This window comes from Anabas testudineus, chromosome 22 (genome assembly GCF_900324465.2).
Source record: "Anabas testudineus chromosome 22, fAnaTes1.2, whole genome shotgun sequence".
NCBI lineage: Eukaryota > Metazoa > Chordata > Actinopteri > Anabantiformes > Anabantidae > Anabas > Anabas testudineus.
Window position 1 is genome coordinate 9,981,393 of NC_046630.1, and position 27,115 is coordinate 10,008,507.

The 27,115-nt window shown below is 39.5% G+C and overlaps 2 protein-coding genes across 3 annotated transcripts; one reads left to right on the plus strand and one right to left on the minus strand.

The window, feature by feature from the left end:
- Nucleotides 1-7,100: 7,100 nt before the first annotated feature.
- Nucleotides 7,101-8,508, plus strand: LOC113148311 (antimicrobial peptide NK-lysin-like). The gene is made up of 5 exons (XM_026339974.1): nucleotides 7,101-7,202; nucleotides 7,290-7,375; nucleotides 7,598-7,675; nucleotides 7,766-7,920; nucleotides 8,215-8,508. The coding sequence occupies exons 1-5, from the start codon at nucleotides 7,151-7,153 to the stop codon at nucleotides 8,288-8,290; spliced, it is 447 nt and encodes a 148-aa protein (XP_026195759.1). The 5' UTR covers nucleotides 7,101-7,150; the 3' UTR covers nucleotides 8,291-8,508.
- A 540-nt stretch (nucleotides 8,509-9,048) lies between these two features.
- tonsl (tonsoku-like, DNA repair protein) lies at nucleotides 9,049-19,424 on the minus strand. Of its 2 annotated transcripts, XM_026340555.1 has the most exons (29): nucleotides 19,120-19,424; nucleotides 18,937-19,032; nucleotides 18,493-18,635; nucleotides 18,133-18,316; nucleotides 17,822-17,951; nucleotides 17,493-17,664; nucleotides 17,261-17,375; nucleotides 16,989-17,140; nucleotides 16,730-16,882; nucleotides 16,412-16,537; nucleotides 16,003-16,201; nucleotides 15,817-15,872; nucleotides 15,611-15,700; nucleotides 15,235-15,307; nucleotides 14,858-15,021; nucleotides 14,521-14,644; nucleotides 14,099-14,349; nucleotides 13,469-13,955; nucleotides 13,184-13,383; nucleotides 12,303-12,409; nucleotides 12,008-12,164; nucleotides 11,824-11,902; nucleotides 11,425-11,732; nucleotides 10,607-10,778; nucleotides 10,249-10,424; nucleotides 10,081-10,154; nucleotides 9,754-9,887; nucleotides 9,361-9,599; nucleotides 9,049-9,262 (listed from the first exon to the last, which is right to left on the minus strand). In XM_026340555.1, exons 1-28 carry the CDS (start codon nucleotides 19,142-19,144, stop codon nucleotides 9,400-9,402), a joined length of 4,347 nt encoding a protein of 1,448 aa, XP_026196340.1. In that variant the 5' UTR covers nucleotides 19,145-19,424; the 3' UTR covers nucleotides 9,049-9,262; nucleotides 9,361-9,399. The 2 variants fall into 2 exon arrangements, with proteins under 2 accessions (XP_026196340.1, XP_026196339.1); XM_026340554.1 differs by having other exon boundaries at nucleotides 9,049-9,599.
- Between the last annotated feature and the right edge of the window lie 7,691 nt (nucleotides 19,425-27,115).

A 27,115-nucleotide genomic window follows, 5' to 3' on the forward strand; every position in this document is an offset into this window, starting at 1 on the left:
CCTTCTTTATCACAATAACCACAAATGTATGATGATTTTTTCACATTTCTGTCTTTCAGGTTCAGGTGTCTGCATCTTTCCCCAAATATGTCAATCATGGTTTCAGTGCAATTTTGTAAAGCTAATATGCAGAATTTACTGATTTGTCATAATGATTCATACTGTAAATTTCCATCCATGGTTTCCTCTCCTCTCGTGCTCATTAATTAGCTATCGATAGTAAGCTCATCATTCGCTCAAGTGGGCCCCTCAAAATTATGCATTATGCATGTTATGATGTCATTTAGTTGGTATTGAAAACAACTGGATTGTGTCTGAGTTATTCAGAGTGCAAAGAACAAAGGCAATTTTCACAGCAAGAAGTGAGAAGACAAATAAGATGAGGAAGTTGCTCTAATGCTCAGAGATGCCCTGTAAACTTTTCTATTGCTTTTTCTCAGATCAGTTTTAATGCATTCAATGCAACGTAGCATGCAATGGTCATTTTAAAACATCTGCAAAAGGTGCAAATTAATGAATGTTCATACAGAAAAGCTTAAAAATGAAGATCACATGTCTTCAAAACATAAAACATTAAGCAAACTTTATAGATATTGTGCTGCATCTGTTGATTGTACTTAAATGAACTGTAATTACTGAATACAGCATAAAGATTAATGAATACACTAATATACAGTGAGAGCACAGGATTTCTTTGCATTGTGCAAATGCAATAGCCACTTAAATGAAAAAATATAGTTTAGCATTTAAAATCAACTAACTAAACTCACAATAAAAAAAAAAAGCAATGGAAAGTTGGTATTGGATATCTGCCCTGTTTGGACTTCAGCACATCTGATTATTTTTAGTCTGTATATTTTTATTGTCCATGCTCAACTACACACACACATAAACGCAAAAGAAAAATCATCAGTTTGAACATGTTCAGAGTCTTCACAGCTGTGATATGGTTGAAAATAAAAAAGTGAGAATCGAGTAAGTATCTAGATCATGAATAGAGATGAACTCACTCTGCTGTACTCATTGATAGTTGTTTTTAGTGCCATTAATCTGATCAGTGTCATTACATTTGACTGGAGAAAAGCACGTGTGAACACAGCGATTTGTGAATATTAAATTAAGATGTAGACTCCTCTTTGTTATGCAGCTGTTAAAACATTTAAATTGCTGGTGGAGGCACAGAAAAACACACCTGACCATGTCCACGGGACGCCATATACTTGACTGCAGCAGCCCCCGTTGGTTTGTTAGAGTAACAGCAGCATCTGGTTACTGGCATGATTCAGTAATGTTCCATTATTACATAATAATAATAATTTTCAGACATAGAGGTGTGCATAAACTAGACATCTACTGCACATCACAACAGTGTCTCTAACTTTTCCTTTTTTGGCTGAAAATAATTTGTAGTTTCAGCAGAATGACAAAAAAGTCATTTAACTACGGTTAATGTGCAAATATGAATGCAGTTCATAAACCCTGAGCAAGGTATGAGTGTGTCATAAAACTACCAGTATAATTGCTACGCCCCAACACTGAATATAAATAATTTATTCTTCGACAAATATTTTGTTCCACCATTCAAATGTAGCTTGAATTAAGGCTCCAGCTGCTTAGTAGAGCAGTCAACTTAACGCTCCACTAACAGCTAATTTTAGACAATGAGTCAAATGGCAAAGTGCAAACTTTGCTTATGACTAGTGCACAGAAAATCATCACCTCAGCTCTGGACCTCTAGAGTCTGTCGGCTCATTGTTTAGCTGTCTGCCCCACCACTTCATCATCTGTCACTCTCACTGCCTTTGTCATTTCCAGCAGCAGCAGCAGCAGCAGGCCACTCATGAGTGAAAAGACTCAAAACACATGGTTACCTAATGCTACAGACACAGTGAGGAACTATCTGGTGAACATAGTGGTGCATTATGCACCCAAAGAGTCAGATAGTAGCTTCAGAAGCTGTTAAACTGGACTTCATTAGATTTATTAGGACTCTAGACGTATGTTCATGCTCTTTAGGATGATGTCAGTGCAGTGTGTACACTGTGTACACTATAACCTGTACACAGGTTATAGAGCTGCCCCCGCTTAAAGCTTAAGAAAATCTAATTTAAAAAATCTTTGAAGACTAATAATATTCTTTTAAACAGTTAAAAGAAACATGTACGTAGAACAAACCAGCAATTATTTGGACACTTCAAATTCCTCACTAAGAAATTCTGTACATTTAATTGTTTTGGTCTTGTTATATTTTTGCATTTTGTCTATTGTGCGTGTGAAGGAGTGCCCACATTAAACTGTGAGTTAAACTTGTCACTTGAGTGTGAAACAGGAAGCGGGGGTCATAGTTGTTGGTGGTCTGTACTTTATTGTCAAGAGCTGAACCTGTGAAAACCAAGAAGGAAACTGTTAACAGCACAACAGTGTCAAATGGCATGATGCAGTTGAGTGCCACCTTTCACCAGACACTTTAGCATTCAGAGTTTAGATATTCTATTATACTGTTTATGTGGAAACGTACAGTATTCTAACAAGTAATCATCGAATCAAATATGTACTTTGTAATTGTTGTAATTGTGACCACTTGAAGTTGTTTATAACTTGCATATAATTGTGTACTTCCAGGAAAGTGAGCAACCAACTCGGACTATCACCTCATCTATAAATTCAAGATATATATATATATATTCAAGACAGAGAAGCACACACACACACACACACACACACACACACACACACACACACACACACACACACATGTAGATGTTTGGATTGGAAATTGTAATTAAATGTGTAAATAAATTGTGTAACATGCAGAAATTATTTTATTGTAAAAATTAAAAATGTCTGCATAGATTATTCTAACAATAAGATTCTTAATCCAGCTTCACATTTTGTACAGTTCCTTTTTAAATTGCAGTGACCTGGCTTTTCTAAACTCTGGTGTTAAGCAAAGTGCTGATGCTCGTGTTTAAGAAGCAAATTGCAGAAGAACAAAAAGCCACAGGAAGAGTAGCTGAAGATTTTTCCTTTCATTGGTTTGATGAAACAGCAACATTAAGACCACATGTTAAACCATTAAAATACTGAGGTAATCACTACTTTGGTTACAAGTTAACATGCTAATTTAAAATGTGAACATGCTGCTAAATATCTATTACATGTTGGTGTCATAGTTAGGCTCATAAATAATGGAACAATTATTATTTTTTTGTGTTGCCAGAGAAGAATATCGAATTAATTTGCTTACTGTTGGGTAGCTTTTGCTGTATGTTTAGGGTTATTAGTTATCTGCAGGATCAGTTCTGTAGCATTTGGCTGAATCTGAGCAGAGTTATCAGGAGACAAGGCATCACTAAACACCAGAGACCTGGTTCCATTGGCAGCCATACATACCCATAAAAACGCCGCCACCATGTTTGACAGATGATGTGGTATCCTTTTAAACGTTCCTTTACTTCTCCGTTCATTTCTCTTCCCATCATTCTGCTTCATGTTTCTCTTGGTTTAATCTATCCAGTGAATCATATTCTTGAAATAGTCTGGCTTCTTTAGGTGTTTTCTGGCAGCACCGTATCCTCTTAAGCGTTTTGCACCTTGTTGTGAAAAGTCTGCATTTGCATTTATGAAGTTATTTATTGAGTGTAGACTTTGACAATGACACGCCTACCTCCTCTAGCGTGATCTTGACTTAATTAGATGTTGTGAAAGGGTTTTCTTCAGCATGGACAGAATTCAGTGGTCATCAACTTCAGTTTTTTCAGCCTAATGATGACCCCCCCTTACTTGCATAGACACCACCTTGGACAGGCCACACATGACCATGCACTTGGCACATGCAAGGGGGCCCCGAAGACGGTGGTGTTGTTTTCCTTGAATAAGTGCACTGGTAGGAAAAAGTGACTGGGTAGGTGGTGTAAAGAAAGTTGTGAAAACAGCCTCCTTGAAATCATCTTAGAGGTTCTTGCCTAGCAAGTGGTTTTGGTTTGAGTTTGTGTCAGTGCCAGCGCTGCTGTGGTGCCACTCACCTCTTTTGTCTATAAAGTGGTTTTTAAAGACACACTCTCACAGACTTCGAGATCACTGCTCACTGTCAGCAATGGAAGCGTCTTCAGCCCTCCTCGTGTGCATGCTGGTGGTGACATGTTCAGGTGGCCCGTTGTGTTATGTCATTTTCAGTGTTTTCCATTTGATAACTCTTTGTATTTAAATCCTAAATGAATCGCTGATTATTTTTCTTGTTCACAGTCTGGACCGTAAATGGGAGAAGCATTGAGGTCAACATCGATGATCAGGAGCTGGTGGATGTGGAAGTTGCTGTGAAAGCTGGGAAGGTAAAGTGGCTATTTTGACGCATCAATGCTTAAGCAACATTTTAGTGTTGTAGGTTTATATGTAGATGGTTTAGTTCCCAACTTTGGGATCGGGGCACCTCCAGTGGTCACAAGATGAATCTAGAGGCAGGAAGAAGATACGAGAATTACCATCTTATGGTTGGACGCCTCCGCTAACCAGTGATCAATGACTGTTAGGTGGAAAAACTATAAAGTAAACATCCAACACATGCTTACAACTACTTTTTAATGTGTTTTAAAAAAATAAAAGTATTAGGCATGCTTATATAGTGATTATTTAACATTTTAACCACCTGATAAGGTATGTTTTTTACTCAGTATTAAAAACATATGTCACTTTTATTTGCAGCTTCCAGGTGTATGCTGGGCCTGCAAGTGGGCTTTAAACAAGGTGAAGGCAATTCTTAGACGAAATTCCACACAAGAGGTAAAAAAAAAAATTTCTAAAAACCCAATAAAAAGGATTTTGTAGTCAGAACACCACTGCATAAACAATAATGTCAATTTTACTCTTACAGTTCATTAAAGGAAAGCTGTTGTCCATCTGCAATCAAATTGGCCTTTTAAAATCTCTGTGCCGCAAATTTGTGAATTCGCATCTCGGTGTATTAATCGAGGAGCTCACTACTTCTGATAATGTGCTGACGATCTGTGTCAACACGAAAGCCTGCAAGTGAGTTGTCAGTCCAATTTTATCTTATTCATCTGTTTTAAAACCAAAGAATAACAGTTTTTTATCTAAATTATTATCATCTGCCAGTTATGAGACACTTTTAATACAAAAAAACAGCAATAAACTATCAATATATGTATATACTTATACAGACACACAAAAGTAACGGCAACACCAATACAAATATGGCAGTGGGTTAACTATGTGACTGTGAACACTGTGGTCGAGGACATGCGCCCTAGTTTTCCACGAAAACACCCATATCTTATTGAAGCCCGTCACAAAATGACAGCAAATGTATTAATTTATTTGTTCTTTTACATTTTTAATAATTAGCTTTTGTTTTTTTCATTCTATCTTTAGGTCAAATGAGTTAATGGAGCAGCTCTTTTTTCCAGACGATGAGGATTCACTGATTGTATTTAATGAATTTCCATAGCGTTGCATGAACGGATGCAAATTTGTGAGAAAAAACATGAAATACAAATCTCTGTGGTAGTGAGATTAAAATGTTTCCTTCATGCTTTGTCACCACATTTACTTTATGTTGCACCGCATCTTGTACCTTTACTTACTTTGCAATTCTTGTGCTGTTAATTCCCAGTTATGCGTCTGTTGATATTAATAATTGCCTGCATATGAAATTTGATGTATTTGTAATGGATTTTTTTTATTTTATGTTCATTAGTCTTTAACAAACTATGAGAAAATGTATAAAAACATAGTCTTTATTTTCTCCAAGTAAGTTTTCCAGTAAATTCTTCTTCCAACCCGTCTGTAAGTAAGAACTGTCTTAACAAAATAAAGCTTTATTCAGATTGAGCTTGATAAGACCACATTATTTACTTTAATTATTTAAAAAGATTATAATGCCAGTAGTTTAGAGCTTGTAATGTATGATATAAGTTTGCTTTTAAAGAAAAGTAATTTTTAAACATTAATTCAGAAAAAAGCCCCAAATTCTCTGACCAGATGTTAGAGACACGGAGATGCAACTCATATCTTACCCAGTGACAGATATTACAAATAAAGCCTGGGAGACCAGTGTCGTTATGAAAATTACCATTAAAGGGACCATTTCATTTAAATTTTTAAACTTTCATTTCACATTCTGAATTTGAACATCGTTCTTTTGTGGTCAAACCATTAATATTGAATGTCCTTATAACAAAAAGCAGACAGCTCTATGTTTTTATTAAATCTGCAGTCACATCTTTTAGTTTCTGTAGTTTAAAGGCAGAAGAGATATTCTGGTAAAACCTAGAGATTTACTTATTAGTGTTTTTTTGCGTTGCCCATGTTTAATTTGAACATTCAACAGTAGTATAGCATGTAAAAAGGCAGGAGGAAGAAGCTGGTAGTGGTTTCCTTCTCAGTAGCTGAACCTGTGAAAACCAATGAAGACACTGCAAATAAAGGCTCAACAAACCTAACACATAATACATGGAAACACACTGATACTTTTTATAGCTTTATGACCTTCCGTCTTTGGGCTGCCGTCACTTTCATGCTTTGCGAGTTCATAATCGGAGTAGTACAGTATATTGTTTTCTCAAAGCACATCTGGGTGCCCATAAACTTGATTCACAGTTGTGGTGAGGGTTTCGGAGTAATGCTGAATTTATCTTCATGTGTTGGTTAACACATGAACAGGTTTCTTGACATTGTATATACAGCAGCTTTTGCTTCATGTGCAGAGAGCTCCGCTTTTCCAAGCAGCGGCTCCCCTGAACACATTAAGTAGTGTCAGTCACACTCATTTCACTTTTGCAGCCCATCAAATAAAGCACTAAGAGTTTTAAGAGGACTATTTCTTAAGATTATATACTAAAGATACTAGATACTAAAGATACTAGATACTAAAGATTTGTGGCTCCAACCACAACACTTGTAGGTTCACACACCTTTTCATTTGTTCTATAGATGCATTACTTGGAAAAGATGACTGAATAAATGGTGTGAAGGTTGGTGGTCCACACAAGTTTCTGCACTGTTGTGGGTGAGTGTTTGTGGTTTGAAGTTCCGTCAGCTTGCCTGCTGTGTCACCCTTACACCTGCTATATAAACAATTTGGTCAATACAGACACACTCTCACACACTTAGAGATCGCTGCTCACTGTCCACAATGAAAACGTCTTCAGTCCTCCTCGTGTGCATGCTGGTGGTGACATGTTCAGGTGCCATTTTCTTTGCTTTTCCATTTGATAAAATTGTCTTTTTATTTAAATCCAAACTTAACCGCTGATTATTTTGCTCGTTCACAGTCTGGACCGCACAGGGGAGAAGAATTGAGGTCAACATTGATGATCGGGAGCAGGAGGATGTGGAAACCTCTGTGGAAGCAAAAAAGGTAAAGTGTGTACTCTGTGTTAAAATATCAAATGACTAAATGTTCCACCTACCTGTTTATACACTGCCTAAATAAAAAGGTCACCACCTTTATTTAACTAAGCAAATAGTTAAGAGTCTCCTATTGGATAGTTACTGCTTGGATGATTATGTTTCAGCTGACAACAAGTCATTTAACTTTCCTTTGCTCGTTTTTCAAACTATGAATCCCCTTCATTTGCAGCTTCCGGGTGTGTGCTGGGCCTGCCAGTGGGTTTTAAAAAAGGTGAAGAAAGTTATCGGACCAAACGCCACAGCAGAGGTAAAATCAAACACGATAACCTGAGAACAGGATGTTGTCGCCTGTCAGATCATCTCAGTAAGAGAACTAATGTCATTTTTACTCTTCCAGAGCATCACGTCAAAGTTGTTGCCCGTCTGTGATAAAATTGGCCTTTTAAAATCTCTGTGCCGCAAATTTGTGAAGTCGCACCTCAGTGTATTAGTCGAGGAGCTCACTACCACTGATGATGTAAAGACGATCTGTATCAACACTGGAGCCTGCAAGTGAGTCAGCAGCATTTAAATGTTGTTACCTGATCTAAAACCATGTGAGGATAAACTGATTGAAGGTTTTAGCAGTGTTTTAAATAAGAAAACAACCGTGCAGTAACGTCAGATTTCAACACATCTCTAAACAAAAACTGAACAGTATTACTGTAGACTGTAGAGTACAGTGTATACTGAGTAAGTCTGACTACAAAATCCACTATTCATACAGTGGTAACTCTAATTACAGCTCCTTTTACTCCTTTCATTTTAGTCATTTTACTTTTTTGCTTGTTTCTTTTCTTTCTGTAGGTCGAAGGAGTTGATGGACCAGTTCTTCTTTTCAGGCGATGAAGATGCACAAATTATCATAAATAAATATGTGTAATGCTGAAAGCAAGAATTCTGCATTTAATCTTTGACAGAAAACAGGAACCACAAGTGTTTGTGATAGCGAGTCACTGACCCTACACTCTGAGATTAAAATGACATGATAGCTTTCCCATTGCATGCAAGAAGCGCACGTCTTCTATCTTCATTTACTTTGCAATGCTTGAAGTGTTAATCTGCTTTTTTTCTGTCTTTCAATAAAGACATGAAAGATCAGAATTTGTTTGTGTTATTACTTTAGGCACATCGTATTTATTAATAATCTTGAATCAACAAATTAATGCAGAAAACCATGAAATTGCATTGAGTCCTAATTGGCAAATGGTGGTATAATAACAGAGGGACATTTTCAGTTTCCGTGCTGCATGGTTATTTCGCACGTAGCAGTTTATTTAAAAAACTATTGTGTCTGAAGAAAACAAAATACCATCATGCTGTATTTAGTATTAATATCAATAAAGGTTCACTTTATTTAACACTGAAAGACAAGATGTCCAGCAGTAAAAAGTTTGAAATATTAAAATTAATTAAGTTAATCGATTAGTTCATGGTGGATTTAAGAAGGTGGACACTGGGCACGCACGGCTGTCTTTAGACTGGTGCATAACATTTGGGTATTATTACCCATTCTGTGAATTTAATAGGAGACATATTGCAGCCTGGGAAATCAGCCTTAATAAAAATGACCATTAAACAGGCTCCAAAACCACAACATAGAATAAATTATAGATTAAAAAAGGTCACTGAAAGACAAAAGCATCATGACTCACTTTAATCATTTTTAAATCAAATCTTACAATAATTAACTAGAATGATAATGAGGTGCATCATGACACTAACACACAAACTGTCTTTTGCATGAAATGACTTTACATATGTGCATAAATAAAGTGTGAGTAATGGACACAATCCCTGGTTTAGTTTGTGCAGTTTGTTCCTTTTGAAGATCTGACTGGTGTCAGTTCGAAACCTAAAAAAGAACAGGCATTATAAAACTTTATTATTAATAAAAATAAAGATTCAGATTAACAACTTCACATGGCTCCATTCAACGTTATTTACAAAGACCTGTTACTATTTATGAAGCTGATTTTAATCATCTCCTCTTCAAGAGGAAGCTGCGGCTGAGAGCAGGCACTTAGTGTGTCGGTCAATGAAGTGTCCATGTTGTTGACTGTTGTCCCAGTTCTGCTTTAAGAACTGCCGGTCCAGCTTGTTGAGTCCTTGATAGCAAAGACGGAGATCCTTGACGAGCTCTGACAAACCATCCAGATCTGCACTCTCCCAGGGGCCTGACACCTGACAACCTGAAGGTGAAGCGACAAGCACAACTTAGTATCTTTCCAAACCCAATCTTAGCCTATTCATGCTTTTAATTTGAAATGTTATTACCAGTATTTATTATGATTTTATTTAATATAAATTAGGTTTTTGAATTTTTGACCCACACATAAAGCATACCTTGAAGATTTAGAAGGGTTAAAGGTCGACCAGCCTCTCTGAGAGAGCTCAGGATGCTGTGAAGTCCTGCTGAGGTGACAGACGGGTTTCCAGACAAGTTTAAACTCACCAGAGACGAACATAAAGCCAGGCCCCTGCAAAGGATATTTTTAAAAAGTACTCAGAGAAACAGACAGATGCGCAGGGGAGTATTTGAAATTACAGGGTAAAAAAATATTTCAAATATGAAGACATGCTACATGTTGTGAAGTCATTATTACACTATAAATATGACCCCATACACAGATTCACAGAACAATGTTCCAGAAAACACACACACACACACACCTGGACAAGGAGGATACACTGCTGTCAGTCAACCCGTTTCCTGCCAGACTCAGGTGGGTCAGTGAACAGTCACCCTGTGAGGGAAGATAACATTTTAGTTTGTCTGGACTGTAGCGCTGGTTTTACAAACCCCCCTCAGGTAATGTTAGTTGATTACAGAACATGAACCTGAGATAGGACTTTGGTGAGGTGCTCCAGGGTCAGGAAATCAGCTGGACCCCTGCGGACAGCAGACAGGTCCAGATGTGTGAGACAGTGGAGGGGCAGAGTTTTCAGCACCAGCTCAAACCCAGTGGACCCCAGTGCATTGTGGGATATACACAGTGATTTCAGGTGACCTGTGCCTGTAAGAAAAAAAAGGATGTTCATGTATGAATTTACTTGTCGATCCTCTAAATAGCACTTGGGTATGAGTACGAGTATTAATCAACTTTCCCATTACATAACCTCTTCTTCCATCGTTCTCTTAGTTCCGTTAAACGACATGCAAAGAAAAAAATTCACACTTTGAGTTTGTGGTCGTTACCGGTCAGAGCGCTGGCTAGCAGGAGTCGATGCTGCTGCAGGAATCGAGCAGTGAGGCCACAGGCCTGGAGGGACAGCTTGGCTAACAGAGGGCAGCAGGACAGCAGACAAGACAGTGACTCTGACACACCGTCACCTAGCGGGTTCAGGCTGATATCAAGCTCCTCCAGGAACTAAGAGAGAATATCATCACAAATAGCAACAGGCATGAGGAAGGAAGCCTCTGCTAAAATACCTTCATATGGTTTGACCTCAGATGTGATGGGAAAATGTGCATGATGTGCCAGATGATGTTTTGAAACTGTGGTTTGTGACACGAGGCGGAGCTGTGGTTTCGGTGAGCAGTCGTACTAACCATGGCGCCACAAAACAAGACTTTCAATGCATCACCACCAGTGTCTCATCTGACCTATTGCCTGATTCTTGGCAAAGCCACTTTGTGCGCTAGTCATACAGATAATGTTGTTTTTTGAGGTCATATCTATTTCCTTCCAGTAATGCTATAGAATACTAGTGACTAGAACACATTTTGTAATTGTATAAGTAATTTGTTAATTTGGATACGAATTTGCTTTAAGAAACACAGTGCAAATGACTGTCTTCTGAATTGCATCAGTGGTAATGGTCAGTTAGGGGCAGGTTCCATTGCAAAACATCTGCACATTATCTGTAAATAGCTGCTATTCTTTTAAAGTTGAAATTAAAAGATAAAATCTGGCAAACATGGGGCCAAGGCTGACTAACTGCGTGAATTTATAAAATAAGAAACACTGATCACAAGCGGAAGTGAATGTAGACCGGTCCTTCTGAAGTCTTTACCGGAAACGCAGGATGACTCTGCCCTTTCAAAGCATTTACTGCCTTCTCCAGCCCCTCTCCTGTAATGTGATTTGCAGAAATGTCCAGCAGACGGAGTCGAGGCATGGTGATTGTTGTGGCAACCAGCTCGGGGAGAAGGTTGTCCTGCAGGCGGTTACCAGAAATACGCAGTTCAGTGAGGCTGTCCTGAAGTTTTAGAGCGCGAAGCAGCGGGTTGAGAGCAGAAGGCGCCAAGCTCAGGCCACACAGTGACACGGAGGAACTCCCATCTTGCACCTCGCACAGCCGGGTGACACGTTTGTTCTCATCTGAAGGACAATAAAGACACACCTCTCTTCGTAACTATAACCAGAATTTATAAGTCCGCCTGCTTCACAGCATGTAAATTCTTTTCCTCACCCGCTGCAAGGCTCTGACAGGCCTTCTTGTAGCGCTCAGGGAGGGGAGGGAGATCCCAGGAGCACACTTCAGCCAAAACCTGCAAAATACCACAAATGTAAATTTTTTGTCCTGATGAAAAGACGTTAAAAACAAAACAAAAAAAAAAAACAGTGTTGAAACACTTGATGTGTTCAGCCATCACCTCTTCATTGGTATGGAGTACAGCCAGCAGCAGGTCCTGAGGGGAGAGAAGAGCGCCTTCCTTCTGCAGTGAGAGGCGAGGCAGGAGGCCACATTTCTGGTAGTAACGCTGCGCTGCCTGCTCACACAGCCACGACACAGTGCAGGAGTCCGACTCACTGGAACGTGAAGGTATGGATGTAAATGGTTAAAATAAATAAATAAATAAAACAATGGTTACTAAGTAAAATGCTAAATCTCTTAGAAAATAATGCCAGCACTGATTTCTCTGAAATATACAGTGTCAACACACCAACCTGTGTGGTACCGGGATGAGGAAAACATCTTCCTGAACTCTGACCCTCATTCTGATTGGAGGAGGCAGTGATGTGGGTAAAGGGGCAGCCAGTGTTTGAGATGGAGGCTGGAACAAATTCAATAATAATAAAAAAAAAAAAAAGAAATATACATACATGCAAAGCAAACCGACTATTATCCATTAAGCATCATTAAAGCTACAATAACTATGTATCTTAAGCTGAAACTAACATGAGACTCAAAATCGTGCTATGATACCCCACACTCCTCTCTGCACTCATTACCAAATCACAATAAGTAAGAAGCAGCAAGAATCACAGACTGAAACAGAATTAAAGAGCATTTAGCAGCAAATATCTCTGCTGTGATGCCAGTGTTGTGAGTCTGACTTCACAGGAACAGCACCTCTCCATATTACGATACATTTTGGAGCATATGTTATCTCTACTGAAAGAAACTGTTAACTGAGTTAATTAGATCATAACAATAATTCATTGCAGGACAGTTTGACTAGACTTTGTTTTAGTGTGTGTACCTAATATACTATATACTATATACATATACTATACCCTGATGACCAAAACTGTGAAATCTGAAATTAAAATCAATCTGAAGTAAAATGTGCCCACTTTGAAAGTGAAACTGTGCAGAATGACTCAGCTGGTGATATGCAAGAACACCACCAGACTTTAATATAAGTTTTGATCAACCCACTGCCAGTTACAGCCACACTTGTCCAAGTCTGAAGTTAATCATGAATGAAGAGTCTAGTCCCCAAGTCATGCTGATTCACCAATAACTGTCTAGCCAGTCATTGTTGTCTTGAATAAGTAACATCAAAAGGTTCTAAATTTTTCTGAGGCAACCATTAATTTCCAACCTGAATATGTATGTGCGGTGGTGGTGACTCTGGCCTCATATCGTCATTGTCTGTAATAGTGGGGCTATGTGGCCTGCTGACTTCTCGCCTGCCTAACCTGACCATCCCAGGCATCTGAGTCATTTTGACCTGGTGAGGCTTCAGAGAGCCATTTTTTTTCAGTGAGAGACTCCTACTGGAAGAAGAGGGAAGTGCAGAACCTGAAAGCAGAAGCACATAATGAGAGAATGATCTGCATAAAATAAAAAAAAATAAAAAAAAAAAAAAATGAAATAAACTCATTACCTCTGCAGGTTGTGTCTGAGTTAAACTGTCTGTTCTGGCTTCTGGCTGCTGAAAATGAGTTGGTGTCCTCCCCTCTCTGCTCCACTCGAATCCTTCTCTTCTTCTTCGGCTGAATTTCCCCCAAATCATCTTCCAACCAGTCGTCAGCCAGGTACTCCTCTTCTGGAACCAGAGCCGACTTGCTGCTGGATGCAGCAGCGGGTGAGCTGGAGATGCTGGAGAACTGAGGCTCTGACAGACCCTGGCGAAGAGTTTTTGCGCTGCCCAAGCCTCGAATAGCACTGTGGTACTCCTCTCGTGCAAAGACAAATGGGGCGGTGGTATCTCTGACAGTTTCTCGACCTGAGTTAGGGATCGAGCCGGCTTCTTTGTTTAAAGGAACTTCCTTTTGGGTTGGGGCTTCTGGGAAACTGGGTCTAGGGCGAACAGGACGCAGAGGACTGACAGGGCAGTCAGGGTCGCTGTCATCTGAGCAGCTGCTGTCATTCTATGAAATATACACACATAAATCATGTAGTGCAACGGCAGATCTAAAGAATTCAGTCTCTATAATCCAATGAATCCAAAGCATTTGTTAAAAGAAATTAAGTTGAATTTTTCTCCATACAGAAAGAGTTCACCAGATATTACCCCATACAGAACAGCAGCTTCTGTTCCTCTGGCTCTGTGCCCTCTGTGCCGCTGTGTTGAGCCACTGCTCTGCCACCTTCTGGGACTGGCAGGTACTGCCTTCACCTCTGAGTTCCTGTTGTTTCGAAGCCATTCTTGGCTGGCTGAACAGCCCCCCCCAGAGGATGACAGCGGCTCTGAGGTCTCAGCATCAAACAGCTGGCTGTCCTGCAGGGCATCGAACACTTTGGCTGGGGCCGGAGCAGCGGGCACTGTGTTAGACAGAGATACGGGGAAAGGACAAGTGTTTGCAAGGATATTTGAAAGGCAAACTAAAGCCAACGTGTTTCTCCTTCACTTTTTCTCTACTTGAGCAGAAAACAGAGTAAGTTTTTTGAATGCTGAATCGTGAACATAGTATGGTGATTAAAAAAAAGGCTCACCTCCCCCTGCTAATGCCTTCCTCAGCAGTTTCTCTGTAGTGATACACTCCTGCTTGGTGTCCTGGTCCAGCTCTCTGCTGTACGTCCTCTGCCAGTGACGCAGGGTATCCATGGCTGTCTCTCCCTGAAGACAGTGAAAGCATGAAAGAGATGCACCCACAAAGTTTGTGAGACTAAAACCCTACTTTTGTAATGACAGCGTTCGGATCATTGGAGTAAAAAATATGGAAAAAAAAAAATCCCATCTACAACTACTTGCCCAGCTCCCCCAGTGAAATTAATCTGGGTTTATAAAGAAATAATAATTTTGATGACAAACATGTAACCACACAGATACCTTGGAGTTGCGTAGTGTGACAGAAGCCCCACGTTCCACTAAGAGTCTTCCAACTTTGAAATTGCCACAAGCGAGAGCATCATGGAGAGGAGTCACTCCTTCACATAACGGACCACCAGCATCATTGACGTTAGCGCCGCGCTCCAACAGCAGAGCTACAATGTCTGGAAGAGAGGATAAAAAGAGAGACAGAGACTGTAGGACCGCTTTTTTTTACGTCACCCTTAATTATCACAGTATAAAAACAAGTCAGTCGAACTTCAGGGATTTCAGTCTGTTCATTTAGGGAGTGCTTGAAGTGCAACGCCGCTAAAGCAAGATGACCCTCAAAAGGGAGCCAGTTCGTGTAAGATGAAGGCATTGACTTAGGAAGTTACCATAGTGACCGTGGTTACAGGCCTCATGCAGAGGAGTCCAGCCGCAGTAGTCTCTGGGATTCACTGGGTGACCCTGACATAAAGACAAGCAGGAAAATCCTTATTATCATTCAATCCAGGTTTTCTAACAGCTTGATTTTGTCTTTCATCTTTGTGAACTTCACTTCTTATAAATGATTCATAAGAGAGTCGTCTCTTCTGAGATTAAGTGAAATGAGTATTGTAGTAAATTTTTAACAAGCTTCAAAAGTGTCTCAAGTCCAAGACGTTGATTTAATATTATTTCATGTTACTGGACTTTTACATTTTACAAGAGATTCAACCTATGGTTGTGAAAAGACAGTTATTTATTTTTACTCTTGCTTTTTTTCCTCACCTGTTCCACCAGGTACTGGACTTGCTTCAGGTTTCCATCTATACATGCTCGGTGCAGCGACGTCTCACCTTTCTCATTCCTCTTATTCCACTATAGCAGGAAAACGGAACAAGAAAGAGGCAGATGGTGAAACACTGAAGATGTAAGACATGGAATACAAAGAAGAGATGATTGCTCGAGCATGTGTCAACTGATTTATGACTCACCCTTCCTGCCTTCCTCCGTCCTGATACCATCTTTTCATATCCTTCCAAATCATCATCTAGAAAAAAAAAATCAGAAAAGACACAAATTAAGATTGGAAACATTAACAATTTGCCTGAAGTATGGGGGTATGTCAAGTGGGCAGGTTGCCGGTTTCCTGTTGGAAAGCTGTGACGTTGTCCACCTACCTGAATCTGACAGGATGACATCACTGTCATCCAGAGGTTCACTGTTGTCCATCTCCTCCTCTTCATCCTCTTCACCATCGCTCCCATCTGGACTCCAGCCCTCTGTGGCACACAGCTCCTGCAGCTTTGCCTCAGTCTCATCAGCATTTGATGAGCCACTTCGTCTCTGGGACAACAGCCAGAGCCTCAACACACGTTTCTGTAGGAGAGAGAGTGGTCAAACTCATGTACACACACCCACCCACAAAAGTTCCTTAAGTGTTTAATTGTTAGTAAGGTTATGCGTTATGTTTACGGCTAAATAGGAAGGGTGATGTGAGAACTTTTTCTGTCATATATTTTGTTAATTTAGTTTGAATTCCAATTAAAGTCCAGTGCTCATAACTTTCAGTTTATCACTGAGCCTCACCTGTAGTCTGGTCTGGCCAGACTTCTCAGCGCAGTGTAAGGCTTTATTGTAGCTGCTCTCTACTTCCTCAAAGGCACAGCCGCTCTCCTCCTGAGCTGTTGCAATGTTCAACCAGGTGCTGCACTCCTAATACAGACACATACAAGTGATAGGTTACACCTTCAAATATTGGAAACCCATCAAGATTGATCATTGCTAATACCATAATCTATGACCAGTGTAAAACATGTTTTATTTATTATGCATTTAAAGCTACAAATCAACTATGGGAGCACATACAACAGTCCTTTGAACAGAGTAATGTGGGGTTGTGTATACCTCAGTGGAGCTGCCCTGTCGTAAAGCCAGCTCCAGTCTGTAGTGCTCCACTGCCTTGCTGTACTGTCTCAGGTCTGTGTAGGTAGCAGCCAGGGACACATGGATCACAGCAAGCTCCCTTGCAGGTTTTCCCATTGCCTCAGCACCCTTTAGCTACATCACATTGACGACACAGATTTACAGTATATAATTGTTGTGCCATTATACCATGAAATGTATAAAAGAAAAATACAATCTGATAAATCTACATCTATTTTACCTGTGCCTCATATGCATCCAGAGCTTTGCTATAGCAGCCAATCTTACAGTAGAGGTCCCCGAGCTGCTCTGCCAGCTCAACAGCCTGACGGGAGCTGAGTTTTTTGCTCTGATCTTCCCCCAACTCTTCTTCTAACTTGCAGCCTTTGTCCGCTATAAAATGAGAAAAACGAATTACGCCGTCAATTCAGCTGTTATGTTGGAATTTCTGCAAATATGTCAAATGAGATAACTTTAATAAAATCAAGAGTGAGTAAATCAAAACCAGCTCACCATATTTAAAAGCTTTCTTTACTGCCTCCCTGTCCTGTGGCTGCTGAGATCCCAGCAAGAGAGCTTTCTTCAGAGATCGTCTAGCTGCTACAAAATCACCCAGAGACAGCTGCACCTGTGGATAAATGTCACGGAGATGAATGAGTAACAAAATGCAGAGCCACAGTAAATGTACGAACTGGCTGATTTCAAACAGCTAGCTGCAATAATTTCCTCAGGAATTAGCTCGTACTTTGCCAATGCAGTGAAAACACTCGCTCTCACTGAACCTCTCTTTGATCTTTCTGGCACACTCTTTGGCTTGTTCTAGGCAGCGCACAGCATTAGAGTGTTGGCCGTTACGGAAGTAGATGTTGCCCAGGTTGAAGTTTGCACGGTAGAGATCCTCCAGCAGCTGACTCTTTCTTTACAAGATAAAAAGAAAAGACTCTTAACAATATGTTACAGTAAGATATTTACTGTATAGATGAGTTTACTTAATTAAGTTCCTGTACTTAATATAAAAGTTATTGATAATTTGCTATCTGAGTTTACATATTATGATAAGTAGAGGTAACATACTCAGCAATAAAGACACTTCGTCGAATAAACTCGCTACAGCGTATGTGGTCTCCCAGATGGTCACAAACCAGACCAAGATTCAGGAACAGACGAGCCTTCATCTCACTGATCTCTCGTCCTGGCACTGTTCCTGGAGTGAAGAATGATTCAAAATGTTAAAAACTACAAAACTACACTGCTCGTCCAAAAAAAAAAAAAAAAGAAAAAAGTCCCCAGCTGGATTTGACTAAGCAAATGTGTAACCAACAAGCAAATGAAGTGACCTACAAGTCCCTGAGGACACATACAAGCTGTAGAGAAACATTGCACACCTTCTAGACGATCATTCACAATGGCCAAGCTCTGCCTGAAAGCATCCTCAGCTTGCTCTAAGCTTTTTCTTGATTGGTCCGATTCATAACAGAAGAGGTAGGTTCGACCAATAGTGGCCAGCGCTCTTTGCTCCTCAGCGTGATCTCTGACAGAGCGAGCCAAATCCAGGTGGCATCGCTGGTGCTGGAGAAGAAAAAACACATACAACCCCTAAAGTGTTTCCTAGACATCCTTGTGGGATTTAAGTGATCATCCACAGTCTCATGAAGTGCACGTAAAAATGTAATGTAAAGAGTCCAAACAAGGCAATAAAACAAAAGTTGATTTTGTGTCTGAAACAAAAGGTAAAATCAACTGACTTTCAACGCAGCTTCAATATTTCCCATCTCTGCGTAGCACTCTCCTATTTTCCGATTGGCCACAGCTCGTCCGATCACGTCATTGAGAACCTCAGAGAGAGACAGCTCTTGCTGGTGCTCCCTAATGGCAGATTCATAATCACCTGAAATGAACAAGGATCAGACAGGACAACCTGAGGAAACTGCACTATGACAAACCTTTATTTTACAAATTTCACAGAGAAATAGCCTGAATTATTGCAAGATTATTGCAGAACTGATTAAAGCAAATAAATACATAAAATAAACACTATATGAAATGAACACTGAGGGGATTGAGTTGTTATGAGTCATGCCATGTCTCATGTTAGATAAATACCTTCTGTGTGTTCATCCTTTAAAAGAAAATACAACATAGCAGCTACTATTTGTAGCATCAAGAGGGTGGCCATAAAAACCTCTTACCATTCCTGGACAGCAGCTCTCCCAGCTGATTACAGATGCTGGCTTCCTCCCTTAAGTTGTTACTGTTCTGGGCTTTGCTCTTTGCTTTCTGTAGCTCTGTGGAATAATCGCGCATTTAAACAAGTAATTAACCCAAATGGACAGAGATTGCAAATGTGCAATCAAAGGTAAAGCAATACTTACGTTTAATCTCCCGTGCAAGGCTCATTGTAAGTCAGCTCTGCTAGCTCTCTGCTAGCTAACAGCTAACGACAGCTAACAGTGAATGACAATTAGCGCAGTTAGCGCGCTTCACTTTAGCTTGAGGCTACTAAAGGTGAACAAATCGACCACCTTTTCATTTCATTCTCACTGACGTACGCCTTGGCTTGTCTGTTAATGTTCTCGATATCGTTTATAAATCCGATCCTGTTCGATTTCTTGTTAAATAACACCTCATAGGAAGCATCTTCTCGCTCTGTCAGTAAAGTTTGCAGCGCCCCGCCAGTTGAGCGTAAACCAATCACCTCACTCCATGATGGTGTGCTGTTTTGTACCCTGATTATGGTCTCACAGGCACAAATCCCGCCTCGGTCACAGGGATTAAAGGGTCGTGTGTCCAACCATGCCCCCAACTGCTATCATCTGCTAAATCTAGTACTTAAATATAGCGGATTTGATTTGCTGACGTGTCTGTGAACGGTATATAACCTGAAAAGAGAGTACGCCTATCTGTCTGACAGACCAATTTCAGGGCAACGAGGATAAATAGAAAGAAGCGACTGTTGATTGGTCAACTCCAGAGCGTGACGTAGTACTACGTAGAAACAGTGGACTAGTGCAGGAGTTCATTGTTGCTCATGATGTAATAATTTCTGTAATAATTTAACATTTAACTAGGTCATACATTGAAATCAGTCACAGTATTTTAATGTGCTGTGACGGAAATAACAGATTAAAGAATAAAACATAAACAGCAACACATTATATTATGATGGATGCAAGACGTAGGAATATAAACATTGTCTTATGGTTACAAGTCATGCATTAAACATTTAATTCAAGTACGAGTAGGTACTAATATTAACAGTAAGATGTACTGCACTTATTAAGAATCACCTCTGTATGTATTATTTGATTGTTAAATAGTGATGTGTTAAGAGGTAAACAGTATTTTAATGTTGTAGCTGGTGGATGTAGAGTTAATGTTATCTACTTACATAATGTTGAGCACTTTAATCTACAGCAATCCGTCATATTGTATAAGATGATCATATGGTTTTTGTAAATTCTTAAGCTGCAAAGCAGGCCTAAGTGGGTGCTGTAGCGGTCAAATGCAGTTCAAGATCCCTTTAACCCTTTTTAGTGATCTCTCACACGTTGCCTCCACCACGATCGACAGTGACAAATGTAGTGCATTAAAAGGTCCAATATCCCCCTGTAAAATGTAAAGTGGTAGAATAAGCACTAAAAATAAGGTGCATGGTTTGATTTTGCTTCTATGTGTTGTCCTCTGTTTAGAGTTTGACACTAGGGAAGATTTTAGACCCAATATATAGGAAACATTTGGAAGTGTGATACGCAGGGGTGAGAATGGGCATAGACTGCAGGTAGGTACAGTGCATCCAGACGTCCGGCCACTCTACCACACAGTCCTGATTGGTGAAGTGCTGCAGAGATAGTTGTTCTTCTCGTTCTCCTCTCTTTACAGAGAAATGCTGGAGCTCTTTCACAGTAATCATTGGGTTCTAATGGAGGCCACTGTGGTCAATAGGATCTTCAGTGCTGCAGAAATGTTCCATATCCTTCCTCACAGCTGTGCCTCGACACAATCCTGTCTCCTTGGACTACATGGGTTGGTTTGTCCTCTGACATGCACTGTTAACTGTGGGGCATTATGTTGACAGGTGTATGTTTTTCCAAATCATGTTCAATGAACTGAATTTTCTACAGGTGGACTCCAATCAAGTTGTAGAAACATCTCAAGGATGATGAGTGGAAACAGAATGTACCAGAGCTCAGATTTAAGTGTCATGGCAAAGACAGTGATTTTTTATTTATTATTTATTTATTTTTTAAATACATTTTCAAAGACTTCAAACAAACTTCTTTCATTTTGTCATTATGGGGTATTGTTTATAGATGTTTGAGGAAAATAATGAATTTAATCCATTTTGGAATAAGGCTGTCACATTACAAAATAGGTGCTGTAAATGCGTATTAGTGAACTGTATTCACTAAGATCTGTTATGTAGCCCATCAAGATTGCAAAACAGAAATTGTAACGCAACATACATACGTTATTTATCAACTGTAAATGTCATGCTATACATGCAACCCGGGCCCCTTCACATTTATTTAATTACCTAATAAAATATGTATATATGTATTATCAAAAGCAAAATGTTAACTACTGACTTTAAAAATTATTATCTCTATATTTTATAAACTGTAGAATATTTATATTGGCCTATATGTCTGTAATTCAGCATAACTAAACAATATGTATTACAGAAATAATTGTAATTATAATGACAAAGAATACGTTCACCTGATTTTTTTCTCTGTGTCAGTGTTTTTATAATGCAGTTGGCAGCTGTTATATTTGCTCGGTCAGCAGGACAGCTGTAAAGAAGGATCCGCAAATCTGAAACACAAACAATACCTAACATTACTTACACCAATTTTCAGATTGACGTCCATGGAGCTAACCCAAATTCATGATCTTATAATCCAACTCTTCAGTCTGCTAAAAAAAAAAAAGGGACACATGCCTGTATGATGGCGTCAGTGCTGAGGCAAAGTTTGATTGGTGTGTTCAAATGGACCGCCCGCCTTGACAGGCAAATAGTGGTACAGCCTCCAGTGTGCCACTTAACTGAAAAAACACACCCATTATTTAGCCTTTGAGTGTTTTAGGGGGACTCATGAGTGTGTGGTGATCACACTGGGGTTGCATGTTAGATGGATTACAATTGCATGCATTTTGTGTTTTGCATGTGTCACTTGACAGAATAAAATATAAAAAGCATTAATTGTTAAAAAGAAATTTAAAAATCAGTTGTTTTATTGACCTAATATTAAATATTCCGTCTGACTTGTTTTGTTTTTTTGCGATTCTGAAAACTATGTTGGCCTCAGCTGCATATGATTACACATCAACCCGTGTAATCATTTTTAGAGCATCCAAAAATATTCCCAAATCTGGGTCCCCTGAGAAAAACTGTGGAAGATACCACCACAGGCACAAAACAATAACTCTTCCGGTTGACATCAAACAAAACTGAAATCTTGCAAAGCCACAGACAAGCAGAAATGCGGCTTTGTCAATTTTTGGCACAACGTCAAAACATTTTTTGAGGTGCCAGATATGAGACTCCAGCCTTTCACATCAAACACAGAGCTTCCCTCTCAGTGCCTGTGTGTCGGTATCTCTAAACCGTTGACCTTACAAATGAGCACGCTGCATCACTGTGAGAATTTGTGTTTCGGGGCGGTGCAAAGTGGAGTGTAGAGCACATCAGAGTGCAGGATATCTGAGCACAGCAGAGCACAGAGAGGAAGGCACATCCGCCGCTGGAGGGATCAAATCTGTACCATCTGACGCTCAAGGATTTATGGGTTTAGTCAAAATTGCTTTTCCCACTGTGGAGATTAAGCACCATAGGATGTTTTCCACTCAGACGGTAGAATAGCCCAGTGTAGCTGCTGCTGTTGCTGTTTTTCTCCTCCTGATTGACTCCGGTGCTGAAGACAGGGGAATGTCTCAGGAAGGCAGAGTGCTGCTAACCCTGAAGGGGAGTAGATTCTGACTGACAGGAGAGGTCCGTCCTCTGGGGAATGTGAATCATGCAGGTGGACGCTCTTCTTGTCCTCTTCTGTGTTTGGTTCACAGGAGCAGCTGGGAGGATGGCCCAGCCAAGGGGTCACAAGCTGGAAACCTACAAACAAAGCAGGTAATGGCAAAGGAGTCACAAATATAACAAAGGCAAACACTAGTGTGTGGTTTTATTATCTCAGCAGCATGGATGACAAATTTTAAATGATGCTTCAGATGCAAAATTCACATATTATTTCAACTTCTCTTCTCCCCACATGGACTTCATTATGTTCTTATAGTTAGGGTTAGGGTTAGGGTTAGAGTCTTTTTTTCTTGATTTACACGATGTTGTCCTGCATTTCCTGTGTCACCTGTGCTGCCCCCCACCCCCCCCCCCCCACCCCCCCCGCCCCACCCCTCTGAAAACAGACTTATTCAGACAGCAGATTGGAGAGTGGAGAGAGAGGGAGACCTAAATCCCCACATCTATTTATGTACTACTGGTGAATGCTGTATTCTCCTGCCCCACAACTGTTGCAGGCCAGTTAATGACTGTTTCCCCCTTTAGCAGCAGTTGTGGTCAATGTCATTTGCAGGTGATTATTTAGGCCAATTGCTGCCTTGTTAGTGCAGCTATTGGATTATATATTTTAGTCAGAACTGAATTAGATCTGAACAATCATTAAGGTGTCGATAGGTCTACGCATTATAGATTGAACTGGTGATTTAAATATGTCGAATTGTGTCTGTTTAAATATAAGGATGTAAAAAGTTTTATCACTGCTGTTTAGTGCAGCAAGCACTATGTAGAGAGGCAGTCTGGCATAACTGTGGTGGAAGAAATGTGAATTTATTCTACAAACCAAGCATTTTTTTAGAAATGCTGATCACTTGATGCTGCTATTCAAAATGTAATATCAGCATAAACACTTTAATGATTCAGATTCATTAATAGAAAACCAGCAAGTATTCACATTTAAGAAGCCGGAACCCATTAATATTTTTCCAATTATGCTTCAAATAACTCCAGACTCTGTAAGTAGCTCTACTAACAGACATTTCATATGTTTAGACAACATATGGACACATGAGAAACTTGATGTGAGAAATGTTTTGTGTAGACATTGTTAGAATTTTTATTGATTTGGGGAAATAAAAACAAGTTTGAAATAAATTAAACACATATAGATCAGAGCAATATGAAATTAAAAGGTAGAGATAAAATTTAATTTATTTTAATAAATTTGCCTAGTTTTTTCTATTAAGTGAAAAATGCTATTCGTAATTCCCGTACTCCAAATGGATGTCTTAAACCAAAAGTCCACAGTTTCAAATTAATGATGTATGATTATGTGGGAGAAAGAAGCAAAACTAGGGCATTTTTATCTATAATTTAATCTTTAATCAAGATACTTCCTGATTATTTCTGTCCATTGGCTAATTGACCAACCAGCTAACTCTCTCAGCTCTGGTCCAAAGTTAAAAGTTGGCTTTGAACAGAAAACTGGTTCAGAGAAATAGTGTAAATTTGAGCCTGATCCAGTGTTTCGATCTTCTCCTGTGCCAAACTGTGTCCTGCAGCGTTTGAGTGAAGAATTGTTGTTGCAAAAAATCTTTCACTAGTGAAGATGATAAGATTTTCCCAAGCAGGCAAAGTACAGTGCTGAATGGCTCATAATGCTATCAGCGGTGAATGATTTGCATCAGCTTAATATATTTAACAAACCCTGTCAAATCATAATCCTCTGCCTTTAGATACAGTATCACTTTTCATGTTGTAACTGTTGTTATTTATAGAGCAGATGTCAAACGGCAATATGCTCACTATTAGAACTCTGAATTTGACATAACAAACATTACATCATAATCAAACATCATAAGAAACCACAACACCCCATGAGAGGCCAAGTCAGAGATGAAGGGACAGGGTTAAAGCTGCCTTTTCAAACCTAAACAATCCTCCGTGAAATCACAGTCATTAAAAGTAATCATCCCAGCCCTAAGGGGGAGAAGAGGATCATTAATTATGAGAAGAGCACAATCACAATCATGTGCAAAAGACAGTAGGCAGAAGTGGCTCAAAGCTGTGCCGTAATCTCCAAACACCAGAATCTTGTTATCAAATATGTGCGCCACTTTTTCTCTTCCCATGTACTCGTTAAAAGTCCTCTCACATCAGTCTTGTCTCTGCTGACACGCACAGTCTATGAATACAAATCAAATGTAAATCTTTGATTCATTTCCTAGCGTTGGGGGGTCGGGGGGGGGGGGCTCATATACTTATGCAGAAGTCTAACTCGTCCTCCCCCTGTTTCTCATCGCCGCACTCCTCCTCTCCATCCTGAGTGTGAAATTGCAAAAGCGGCTGGATGTTGCCAGCGTGTTGGGGGTGGGAGTTTTTTTTATTACTTAAAATGTTTTCTCTCGCTGCTTTGAGAAGGAAACGCAGAGACGGAGGGGGTCTGTGTAGGAGTAGAGCCCCACATATGAAAACATCTGAGGAGAAAACCCTCATTAGGTTTTAAACATCATTTGGAGTGGCCACTGTGAGATTCCCGGGATAGTAAAACAGCACATTTTGATGATACACTGTGCTTGTTTTTCTGACTTTCATTTTACTTTTACCTGTTCAGACGCCCACATGACCAGCTAAAGTATACAAACTGGAAAATTAAAGCATTGCTATACAAAGCAGCAAAGCTTTAACAATACTGTGGCCTATTTAGTTAAAACTGTGACTTCTTAATCTTTATTTAGCCATATTTATTGCATGTAAATGTAAAATATCAATACAAAAGTCCAATGCAATTGCCACACAGCTGACCAAACTGTGAACTTTAATCCCCTTTCTCTTAATTTCAGATTTCAGCAGTTATTGTTCTCTGCCTTTGCTACGTAGCATATTAATGTGTCCAGAATGACCTCTGCAGAAATCTGGCCCATTAACCCTGATGCAGCCCTGCAGCGATGCAATGCATGCAGAAAACAGCCGAAACACCATCAAGCCGCACAGAGCAGGCAGTCTGCTGTGCAGCGTAGGCAGTCAGAGAGAGGATTGGAGAGGCATTTCTGCCAAGAGGATTAGGAACCAGCTGCTGGATGGATGCAGACGAGTAGCACCCATTGCCCACAACAACACTGCAACTAGCACCCAGAGGAACTCTTTATTTACAGTTTCTATTTAAATGTTTTATTTTACTGTAGTGGGTTCTTTCTGCTTTTGTACAGTTTATCTCTCTCTTGCTTCCTCTATCACGTTTCTTTAATGCATGTCTGTGGTTGTCACAGGGATTTGGTCCTGTCTGTCACAGCATGCTCTACTCTATTAATCCATTTTAGGGTTTTTGGAATTCATCTTTCTCTCTCTCTTTCTCTCTCTTTCTCTCTCGCTCTGCTCGTGACCTGAAATTGCTGCTTACAAGACAAGTATACAGAGCAGGCCTCTTGAAAAGTGACACCAGGGAAGAGCTGGCTTCCTCCAAATTGGATGTGATGAGGAAATGCTCTTTTGCCCTGTGTGTGATGATTTGTGGATAAACTGTGTGTGATGTAACTTGATGTATTACATGGCCACAAGTGAGAAACATAAACAAAGAAGGCAACATTTTATTACTGCTTCAAACCCATGTAGATTTAGGCTTGAAAGTGACATGCAATTTTCAAAATTAAAACTGCAACGAATTATTATTTTCATCATAGATGGATGTACAGATTCTTTTTTAAATTAAACAAGTAACTGTGCAGTAATAAAAATATATTCTATGTCTTATTTGTATACATTATTTCAAGGTGGCATGCACAAATTCCTTGTTTTGTCTTATCAACAGTCCAAAACTCAACAACTCAGTTTATATTAATATGACTCAAAAACGTGCAAACAGGGAATTCTCCAATAAATATAATCAATTATCTACTACAACACTGAGGGGTGAAACATATTCAAATATGTTATGAGACTGATAGAAAGGCCAAAGGCTTAATTATTATTATTATTATTAACATTTTTTTAACATGGATCAGCAGTCATACAAGTCATCTCTTCAATCAGTATTATGATATGTAAAGCCAATAAGTATTTTTATCTTGAAGAATGAACAACTGATTGAACTAATTGCTTAGAACATTGTTTCAGCACAAGTCAAAATATTCAGTATGATATTTCACATAAAAATCTAGTAGATAGAAACTAAAAAAAACTTGAACTTAATTCGATATTTCCCAAAATGAATATGCTGGGTTGCAGAGGTGAACGAGAGGAAAACCAAATCCCAGCAATCTCTACTACTCTACTACTTTGTGTATTGTTGTGCTGTTGCCATATGTGACAGATGTTCCCAGTTATTTATTTATTTATTTCTGCTCTTAATTAATAGGTCGCGA